This window comes from Tachypleus tridentatus, chromosome 8 (assembly GCF_004210375.1).
Source record: "Tachypleus tridentatus isolate NWPU-2018 chromosome 8, ASM421037v1, whole genome shotgun sequence".
NCBI classification, from domain to species: domain Eukaryota; kingdom Metazoa; phylum Arthropoda; class Merostomata; order Xiphosura; family Limulidae; genus Tachypleus; species Tachypleus tridentatus.
The window spans coordinates 150,098,491-150,110,332 of NC_134832.1; the positions used below are offsets into that span (position 1 = coordinate 150,098,491).

Below are 11,842 nucleotides of genomic sequence, written 5' to 3' on the forward strand. Positions count from 1 at the left end.
TGATACTACACCACAGCTATAGTTATAGTATGTTTATATATTAAACATGATACTACACCACAGCTATAGTTATAGTATGTTTATATATTAAACATGATGCTACACTACAGCTATAGTTATAGTATGTTTATATATTAAACATGATGCTACACTACAGCTATAGTTATAGTATGTTTATATATTAAACATGATGCTACACTACAGCTATAGTTATAGTATGTTTATATATTAAACATGATGCTACACTACAGCTATAGTTATAGTATGTTTATATATTAAACATGATACTACACTACAGCTATAGTTATAGTATGTTTATATATTAAACATGATACTACACTACAGCTATAGTTATAGTATGTTTATATATTAAACATGATACTACACCACAGCTACAGTTATAGTATGTTTATATATTAAACATGATACTACACTACAGCTATAGTTATAGTATGTTTATATATTAAACATGATACTACACCACAGCTACAGTTATAGTATGTTTATATATTAAACATGATGTTACACTACAGCTATAGTTATAGTACGTTTATATATTAAACATGACGCTACACTACAGCTATAGTTATAGTATGTTTATATATTAAACATGATGTTACACTACAGCTATAGTTATAGTACGTTTATATATTAAACATGATGTTACACTACAATTATAGTTATAGTATGTTTATTGTTTACCTTAAATTGGTTCTGTTGGTAATTTCTTCTAACAGCTGAAAGAACTTGTCGTACTTGCCGTTTCGATACTATCAAGAAAAAAACAGTTCTCATGAAAACTTTCACGAACGTTTCTTTCCGGCTGTAATAAAAAGATGACAAAACTGTTTACGACTAAAACAAAGATAACATTTTATCGTGAGGAGAAGAAAAAGAAAAATATGTGTTTATTGTATAATTTAATCAGTGGTACAGAGATACAGCTTTTGAGTGGGTCGTTTATTTTTATATTTTGTTGAACTTAATTTCAGCGTTTCGACCACTCGTGACCATCAGTAACTGTTGTCTATTGTGTGAAATAATAGGTGAGCATTTCATTTTTATTCAATGAGTTTTGATTTAAGTTAGATTTTAGTTCAAAATAATTAATGTTTTTCTTCCATTTGTGATTTTTGTGTTGAATAATATTTTAAAGTTGTAAGTTTTATATGAATATTGGTTTATTATACACGTTATTTCATCTAAATACTTACGTTGCGTCCCGTTTCGCCTATTTCCATGCTATGGGATTGATACTTGTAGATACTTCCATCATCGAAGTTATCACCATAACGTTTCGTTAGCTGAACTTTGATTTTTAGTGTTTAGTTTTTGAATAAAAATAAGTTTATTGTTTAGTTTGTGTTTACCTGATATATGTTTACAAATGTTTATGACATTTTTAGTTACATAACTATGGTATGGTAAGACATCTTTTAGTGTATCTCAGTTTGTACGTTTTGTTTCCTTCGTGAAATTTATGTTGTTTTCATTTTTTTTTCTCTTTGTGTCATCAACTTTGGCTAAATTCCAGTATATTTGACTATGGTTCTAGTGACAACGTTAATAAATGTATATGTGTAAAAGGATTTAACGTTATACGTTTATTTTAATACGTACGTGTGTTCCAGTTTGATGCATGTGATGCATATTGTTGGATGTATATTGCACAAGTTCAGTCTGTTCTCTAAATATGTAGATTCTCGAGAGTAGGAATCAACAATATGTGGTTTACTTGCTTTTGAACATTCGAGAACCTAGCGTGATTGGTGTATGAAACCGACGTGCCAAGAAACAACTATTATTATATCAGTATAATATATGCCTCTGAAGCTATAATGATTAACGCTCTTTTTATTAATCGGAAAACTACAGAATTTGAAGGAACGTTTATAAATTTTGAACATTACGAACCGTTCAGCTTCAGAGAATTAACTTCGAACGTTAGCATTTCTACGAGGATATCGGATATCTTCATCGGTAAGAAGTGAGCTTGTAAATCGCGTGATGCCAACCAAGAAAAGGGAGTGCTAGCTTAAGCGAGGTGTGATAATATCAACTCAGAATCACGTTGCTCGTCGTGGAACTGAACCATCAATAAAATATTTAGTTTTAAACAAGGTGTAAGACTCGGTATATTTGTAAGTTTGTAAAATTGTTGTATATAAACGATTATTTGTATTAACTATTAGTAATAGCTATTATGATAAATTGTATTGTCTTTTGTATATTAAAATATATTTGTTTTGAAATAGAAACTTGTATGTATATATCTTCTTAGCAAATATAACAAATTTAATAATTATTAACATCTAATCAGCTTCTAAATTAAAATTAAAATTTCCGGCTATTTGAAATCGTGATTCGTAATATAATAAATCGGAGACTCGTCCTGGAGAAATTATAACATGTAACAACTGGATATTGACTCCAGTTTATTCTGTATGTTATTGCTCTCATACACGTGTTAAATATTGTGTTGTAAATGTATGATAATATGACAGTTTTTTCTTGTGTTTAGTGAAATGAATTGGATTTTATGTGGTTGTTAGCACTGTCAGATTTATGGAAGATTTTTGTGTTAAAACTGTTGGAGTTCCTTTCTGTTGTTCATGTAATTTAAAACCTAGTTTCATTCCCTTCTTTGTAAGTAAAGTTGATGTTAGGGCTGACGTAGCTTATGTGCTGTAGAAGTGATTATTGATGGTTGCTGTCTTTAGATCCACAAAATACATTATTGACATATGTAAACCAGCGAGTAACAAATCAGTATAATATAAGCCTCGGAAGCTATAATAGTATCAATGTACAGCATCAACGAGGTTAAACATCCGAATATCTATTAACCAGTGTAACTTCTCTAAACCATATCTGTATAAACTAGAACCTTACCCAGATGTAAATACATGCTCAATAACAAAATAAAACTGAAATCGAAAACAACATAAACTCCACAAAGGAAATAAAAAATGCACATGGTTACGTAACTAAAACATGTTAAAGCAGAATAGAATTTAAACAGTAAAATTATTTTTATTGAGAAACCAAGTACTAAAATCGAAGGTCATCTAAGGAAAGTTCATTGTGACAACGTTGGAAGTATCTGTAAGTATCAATACGATTGGTCTGATAGTAGTCAGATCAGCGATACGAGACACAAAATTAAGCATCAAGATAAATCGAACAAAACATTCGCTCAGTTTTTCACACAATATACGATGGTTTAACTGATGACAGCAAAGAGAAAACCACCTTAAACCCGGCTACAAATTCTCCTTCCAACTCGAAGTCACGTAAAGAATCATACACACACATACAGTTGCGACATCTCCTGGAATATACTGTCAATACTTGCGATATAATTATTTTTGAAGTTAATAATTGTGCAAGATAATTTCTAAATATTTGTAGTTTTAAAATTAGTGATATGAGATTTTAATACGTCAGAGGAGAAAAGAAATTTCCTTCGAGAAATTTCTCGTGTACCTTTATATTATTTCATTGCAGTTTAGGAAGGACCAGCAAAAAACATCATAACTGCTCCTGTTCTGTTTCAATCATTGTTGAGAAAATACAATTAAAATTAGAATTTACACGTATTTTAAGAGACGTAATGAATATTCTTCGTATACAACGACAAAACGGTATCTAGTTTAGACGTTCTAAAAAGGCGTAAGAAGTTGCTATGGCGAGTAACCAGGAAACGAGATTCTAAAAAAATTAAACACAATGACAGATAATTACTTCGACACGTAATTGTAAAAACTAAAATAAAAATCTTTTAGAACAACCGTAAAGAATTGCTAAAGCAATGTATTATAAATGAGAATCTAGAAATTTTAAAAACGACATAAAAATTGCCATGGTGTACAATTTTTAAAACGAAAAAGGCATTGGTATGGCGTGAAGGTATATCATACATCTCAACTCTTCAAGTGTTAAATAAAGTTAAAGGTCTGATGTAGCGAATAAACAAGTCTTAACTAATAGTTATGTAAGTTCCACACATTACTAGAGTGTTAGTAACTCGAAGGATTCGTCCTTCAAAGTTCGTGATGTCTGTGGGATAAATGGTGAGCTTCTTCAATTGTAAGCCTGACTCTTCACAAAAGGAACAACACGTAAAGAACAGGGGGTTTCCAAAAGCTGTCCAACGGACACTTGTCACTCTGTAGCATCCTAGTTTCTGCAAAAATACAGAAACTATAAGTTAGTTTTTGATACTATGTCTGATTTCAATTCGCATTATCCAGAAAGATGTACATTTCATTTAGAGTTGGACACTTGGATATAGAAAACATGTACTGGTTTAATATAAACGAGTATATGAACTAAATACAGATATTATTTAATTTCTATTAGGATGGAATCTAAATGTATATAGACATTAACATTTGATCTAGATTAGCATGTGATCTAAATACACACTATAGACATTAACATTTAATTTATATTAGTATGTGATCTAAATACGTATATTATAAATATTAACATTTATTTTATATTAGTGTGTGATCTATATGCGTATATTATAAACACTAACATTTAATTTATATTACTATGCGATCTGAATACATATATTATAAACATTAACATTTAATTTATATTACTATGCGATCTGAATACATATATTATAGACATTAACATTTGCTCTAGATTAGTGTGAGGTCTGAATACATACATTACAGACATTAACATTTAAATTTGTAAATAAATATATTAGCTTTAGGAGATATAAAAGTAAAAAGCCTAATTAGATGTTCATAAATTAAAGTTTAACACAAAGTTTTCCAAATGTACGACAAGCATTAAAAAGAGGAGTCCAACTAACAAACATACCACAGATGTTGATATACCAAGGTTGTGAACAACTTGTACAATATTAAACACGTTATGAATATTAAGAATATGGTGCATCATATTTTAGTTTTACTTTGTTGTTTAATAATAGTAATTATTAAAAATATAGACCTGTTTACTGGCGTATGGAGACACAAAAGCCACTTTATCTCCTTCGGTTAGATGGGGCTTGATAAGATCCGCTAGGTGTCTCTTTTTAAGAAGAATCAGTACTTTATTTCTCGTACTAATAGCGGAAACGGTTTTGAGCTTAGAAAAGTAAAATATTAACTGGTCAGTCTAACACTTTAAAAGATATTCCGTATAAGTTTACTTATTTACAAACTTAATCTTATTTGAAATTAAAGTTTAAACAACATATGACCTTTTAGCCCCCCTTCTCCAGTCGCTCAGAGGAAAGTTTGCAGGCTTAAGATGCTAAAATTATGTATGGAATAATGAATCAAGTTGTGTATATAGGAGTTGCTCCCACAACACATTCTTTCAGCCTACTAAAGAATGAAACGGGCACTCAAACTTCTCCATATGAAGACATATTTGCCCAGTCGTCAGATGCAACGCTTACAGATTTCTGTGTGATCTGTAATCTTCATATCCTAGATGGATTATGGAAAACAGTAGGGATGGGAGGTGTGCTTTGAACATGAAAGTTTCACAGTGTAACGTTTTGCAATGGAAACTACGCTGAAAGGCTAGTGTCAAGATGCGTGGTTATCAGTTAAAGTATGGACTAAACGTAGTGATGCTCCGAAATAATTATATTATAGCGTCCTCAACCTCTTACAGTTGACTGTTGTTAAGCAATGTCAGTAGAAAAATAAGTGTCATGTTGACGAAGTTTTTCAAACTTATAAAACTTACTTATGGTAATTACTCAAGAACTGTAACGTTTACTACATATTTTAAAACTCTTCAATATAACACACTAATGCATAAAATCTTAATATTAAAATAGCTTAGTTTAAGAAAGCAATTTTAACCTGACGATTGTCTGATTTAAAGTAAATTACCTGAATGCTCAACTATTGATGGTGTGATTTATAAACCAGTAACAGATTTGTTATAAATGATAAATAACTAATTGTTAATATAACACAAGTGACACTGAAAACAGTGGAGACTGAATCACTCGAAAAAAATAGCACCGTAATTTTAGTTGAAATAATCGATTTGCAAGTTTAAGATTTTCATAAAAACGCGGCTTTATTATCAATATATTTGAGCAGAAAAATGTGGATTTCATTGAAAGCCATACAAATGTAAGTATACTAGTGACATAATGTAAAATAATTACAAAAAACACCCGAGCTCTGCTTGATAAAATAGCAAATAACTCGTTTGCTTATTTAAAGAAAAAGCTGCATAATAAGCTATCTGTGATGTGTCTATCATAGGAATCGAACCAAAAATTTTAATGATATAATACCTCAATTCTACAGCTGCGCATTTGCCAGGCCAAATAGCATAATCGACAACTTATTACTGGAAACAAAGTAAATCTCTTTGTGAGACCTCAAACATTATTTGATGCCACAAATTATTCGATATAAGACAAAGTTAAAAATATTTGATTGCTTTAAAAGAGAACCATATTGGTCTACCTGCCGTATCCCCCACAAAAAATAGAACCTCAGATTTAAGCAATGTAAGCCCTTAGATTAACCGCTGTTTTACCGAGGGACAGCAATATTTGAAAATAAAATATATAGCTAAGCCTACACGTTTCTTAAATCTACTTGCTAAAATAATAACATAATAAATTGTATTTTCATTTAATGACGTAATATAAATGAATTGATAATATTCGTAACAAAGAATAAATGATAAAATTACCCAACTCACCTTAACAGCATCAGAGACAAAATATTCCTTGTCATCAGGTGGTACATACATTATGGTTCTATCAGAAGCTCGCGTGAGGGCAGTGTGGTCAATTGGAGCTAATTCGTTTGCATTATCCGTTGACTTTAAGCGAGCTGATATTCCGGATGTCATAAAACGACGTATCAATGTTCCTAAACAAACATTTTAGTAAAAAAGATAGAGAAAATTTATTCTCATTAATACTTGAAATTAAACTTAAGTATTCAGATTTTACATTGTAATTAAGTTCGTATAATGCGTTCTTTAGATTTCAATATAAAAAAATGTCCTGTAAAATCATACAGTCACAGCAAAATCCTCGCTCCTATTGTAAACCTTATGAATTGAATGGGACAAGATACACACTATAGGATCTTAAGAGGTTTGAATTGTCACTCCTCTAAAAAAATGTAGGATTTATGTGGGAAAAGTAAAATATTGTCGGATCATAGTAAGTCTCCACAATATCTGGCCTATAGGATTGGTTGTTAAAATAAATTATCTGGCCTATAGGATTGGTTGTTAAAATAAATTACCAGATGTCATACTCGCAGAAAGCTAATAAAATACTGGATGAATTCTGGTTTGTAAGTCACTCTAAAAAAACTAGTAAGTTTATATAGATGTATAAAGTCTATTAGCCTTACAATTAAAATTTTAAAATTTCCGTTATTTGTTGAACGGTTTTATTTTGTTAGCTAACAATAGTTTTTATATTCCGTCACTTGTTGAACGGTTTTATTTTGTTAGCTAACAATAGTTAGTTTTCATATTCCGTCACTTGTTGAACAGTTTTACTTTGTTAGCTAATAACAGTTAGTTTTTATATATATTCCATTACTTGTTTTATTTTGTTAGCTAACAATAGTTAAGATTTATACTGTGTAATTTAGTAAATGGCTGTAAATGGTAAGTATAAATTAGTAAGGAATTTACATTCAACTACTTGGAATACAGCTTTATTAGATATATAATGGTGGTAACTTACAGCACATAACATGCATTACGTAAAGGTTCTATTGCCGCTAGGTGGTTTCTAACTTTAAACTCATATTGACTCTTGTATTGTGAAATTTCGAGACCATATTTCATAAATACTGTTTTTTTCAAGTTTACAGTGTCACAACTTTTAATTTCGCTAATAGAGTTAAACACTTTTGTTGAAATATTGAAGACTTGCAAACAATTGTGAATAAAACTCGAAAAAAAACTTCGTTGTTAACATCAGTGTTTGCTGTTAACATTGGTGTTTGTTCTTATCATTAGTGTTTGTTGTTAACATTCATCATTACAAAATAATAATGACAACAATATTGATATGTGAGCACTGCAAGATCTGTTGTAAATATATGTCATTAGTTTACCAAATAAACAAATAGAGATGTATTACAACTAATGGAATACAAGTTACTGAACCATTACCAAATAAACAAATAAAGATGTATTACAACTAATGGAATACAAGTTACTGAACCATTACCAAATAAAGAAATAAAGATGTATTACAACTAATGGAATACAAATTACTGAACCATTACCAAATAAACAAATAAAGATGTATTACAACTAATAGAATACAAATTACTGAACCATTACCAAATAAACAAATAAAGATGTATTACAACTAATGGAATACAAATTATTGAACCAACCCAAATAAACAAATAAAGATGTATTACAACTAATGGAATACAAATTACTGAACCATTACCAAATAAACAAATAAAGATGTATTACAACTAATGGAATACAAATTCCTGAACCATTACAAAATAAACAAATAAAGATGTATTACAACTAATGGAATACAAGTTACTGAACCATTACCAAATAAACAAATAAAGATGTATTACAACTAATGGAATACAAGTTACTGAACCATTACCAAATAAACAAATAAAGATGTATTACAACTAATGGAATACAAATTACTGAACCAACCCAAATAAACAAATAAAGATGTATTACAACTAATGGAATACAAATTACTGAACCATTACCAAATAAGCAAATAAAGCTGTATTACAACTAATGGAATACAAATTATTGAACCATTACCAAATAAACAAATAAAGATATATTACAACTAATGGAATACATACTATTGAACCGTTACGAAATAAACAAATAAAGATGTATAACAACTAATGGAATACAAATTATTGAACCATTACGAAATAAACAAATAAAGATGTATAACAACTAATGGAATACAAATTATTGAACCATTACCAAATAAACAAATAAAGATGTATTACACTATGTAACAAAATTTTTACTTTTTCTTGTTTCTGGAGAGAAAGTGTTATTTCCCAATTGCTTATGCCTAAAGTAAATGGAAAAGACCTATTTTTCTCTTCAAACTTTGCTTTTGTGACCTGGGTAATGAAATTTTCAAATTTACCCATTTTCCAGAACATTTGAGGTATATTCATTGTTGAGTAGCTGATAGAGAATTTTCTCGAACTTACAAAAATTTTCAAGAACTTTCTACAGTGTTGTTGAACTTACGAGAATTTTCAAGAACCTTTAAGAGTTTTCTAGAACTTTCTAGAGTAATATATATACAAGGCCTCACCACTTCAGTTTAGTTCTAGCTGCCTAAGTGAACACATAGACCTATCTGATTTTATGAAAAACGGCATCAAGATGCTGCAAGAATTCTCCAGATGCATTCTGCTATGTAAGTGGCCAATTTATCAAGACAAGAGCGAAAAAGTACTCTGTGGCTGCATCTGCTTAAATGTATGAAGCCTACAAGGCATATTTCGGCATGCCTGTCGTGGATCAAAACAAACCCTGGGCACCTCATTTTACCTGCGAGCACTGCAAAAACACTCGAGAAGATAAGACAGACAATTTTTGCTTGCTTGAATAGTAAAATTTTATATTATATAAATTTTAGACCTTTTAACATTCGGTGCACCTCAAAGATGAATACAACAGTGTCAAGACCTTCCTTGAAGCCTTGTAGTATGATGAGTATCGCTGGTAGGTTATCGGAGACTTCAAAATGGTGGCATTCCTGATGGATCTCCAAGGAGGCGTTACCAAGTTTCCCTGTTATCTTTGCCTTTGGGACAGAAGGGACATCGCAGCTCACTACAACAGGGAGTACTAGCCACAACGGACCGAGTTCTCTGTGGGGAGGCACAATGTCAAGTATGAGCCACTAGTGGACATCCAGAAGGTGTTGTTCCCACCATTGCACATAAAATTAGGTCTTATGAAACAATTTGTCACAGCTGTTGATAAGGAATCTGCAGTCTTCAAGTACCTTCAAGACTTCTTTTCTAAGCTGTCTGAGGCAAAGGTCAAAGTTGGTGTTTTTGTTAGACCACAAATAAAGAAGATCCTGGCCTGCACAGAATTCCACAAGAAGTTCAGCAGGCAGAAAAAAAGCTTGGGGCAGCTTTGTCGCAGTGGTTTGGGGCTTCTTGGGCAATCACAAGGCCGAAAATTATGTGGAACTGGTTGAAGCTCTAGTGAAGAACTACGGCAAAATAGGCTGCAGGATGTCCCTGAAAGTTAATGTCCTAAGGACGCTTATCTTAATAAATTCAAGGAAAATATGGGAGCATACTCAGAGTAGCAAGGCAAGCGTTTCCGCTAAGATATACTGGACTTTGAACGCCGCTACCAAGGAGCGTATAAGGAAAACATGATGAGAGACTATATTTGGGGGTTGATACGTGAAAGTAATTCACATTACAGTCACAAATCTAGAAAAACTACCTACTTATAAACATTTCTGTTCATTTTTGTATAACTTTAGTATAAATACATGTAAATCTTGATTGATATGTTGTTTTATTCAAACCTTATGTAAATGAAAATGTGCAAATTTGCCAGTTTTTTACATATAAAATAGGTTAATTTCTAAATTTCATTATCCAGGTCAAAAGCAAAGTTTCAATGGAATAATGACCATTTGCTCTACTTTTACAACATAAGCAATTAAGAAATAACACGTACTATCCAGGAACAAAATTTGTGTTACATAGTGTTATCACTAATGAAATACAAATTGCTGAACAATTGCCAAATAAACAAATAATGTTGTATTATCACTAATGGAATACAAATTATTGCACTATTACCAAGTAAATAAATAAAGATGTGTTAACACTGATGTAGTACAATTAATGGAACACAATTTCGAACTGCTGTATCATAGAGAAATAGGGTAAATAATGATGTGGGAAATAGTTGATTATTTATTGTATATAATAAAGCAACAAAGATGTCGTGAAAAAACGAAAAGAAAATACGGAGTTGTTCTAAGCCAAGTAGATGATACTGTATCTTAACTGATCAATTTCAAAACATCTAATCTTTCTGTTTTAAAGTTGATAAGGTAACACAGTATTACTTAATTAGTTTTATTGTGTTTCTCTAATGATTCTGAGGTGACAGTGGTGTACATGGCTACTAATAATAAAATTAACCTGTTAAAGCCTTGTCTCCTGTGATGACGTCAAGATGAGTCGCTTCTAAATGCTGTAAGATGGCCACTATTGTTTTGACCAGTGATGAAAGGACGATATCGTGTCCTTGTTGGTCATCTGTAGTCTCTATAGATCTATCGTTTGTCAGGAGCAAAATAAGGATTACTGTGACACGCATACCTGATTAACTGAGACCTAAACACACAGTTTGGAGCATATATAACTTCTTGTTGCTGTCCTTTGTCGAGTACCTACAACCATTTTCATACGTCGACAACGTGTAGCGTCAAGAGTGCGTTTTGTGTGTTGCGTCTTTCGTGACACTGCATCGACCTCATACAAGGAGCACTAAAGGCTCAGATATTGTTCTGGGATCTTTTTTGTAAATTCACATCATAAACGTATTGCATCATCGGAGTAATAGTATGAATGAAAAGACTTTCTAAACGTTACATTAAAATCAATTTAAATAAGTCAACTTATTATAGTGGCCCAGCTAGGGTTTCCAAAGTAACTTTGTATTATATAAGAGAACGAAATATCGTCTCTAAATAACCAGTTCGAGATCCTTGAAAGCCTAGTAATGACAAATATTCTATATTTGTATTTTATCCTATTTTTATCATATTTCTGTTTAATCCTATTAACTTATTCCCAACTACTATTTACTG

General features: G+C 31.1%; 1 protein-coding gene across 1 annotated transcript in view; it reads right to left on the bottom strand.

Annotated features, from left to right (window-relative positions):
* Positions 1–11,276, bottom strand: part of LOC143224039 (uncharacterized) — a 31,419-nt gene extending 20,143 nt beyond the window's left edge. Inside the window, exons 1-5 of the mRNA XM_076452502.1 lie at positions 11,172–11,276; positions 6,703–6,875; positions 4,972–5,109; positions 4,013–4,186; positions 703–770 (exon numbers count right to left, since the gene is read on the bottom strand). Coding sequence (XP_076308617.1) covers positions 703–770; positions 4,013–4,186; positions 4,972–5,109; positions 6,703–6,855 — 533 coding nt within the window. The 5' untranslated portion in view covers positions 6,856–6,875; positions 11,172–11,276. The remainder of the gene's footprint in view (positions 1–702; positions 771–4,012; positions 4,187–4,971; positions 5,110–6,702; positions 6,876–11,171) is intronic.
* Between the last annotated feature and the right edge of the window lie 566 nt (positions 11,277–11,842).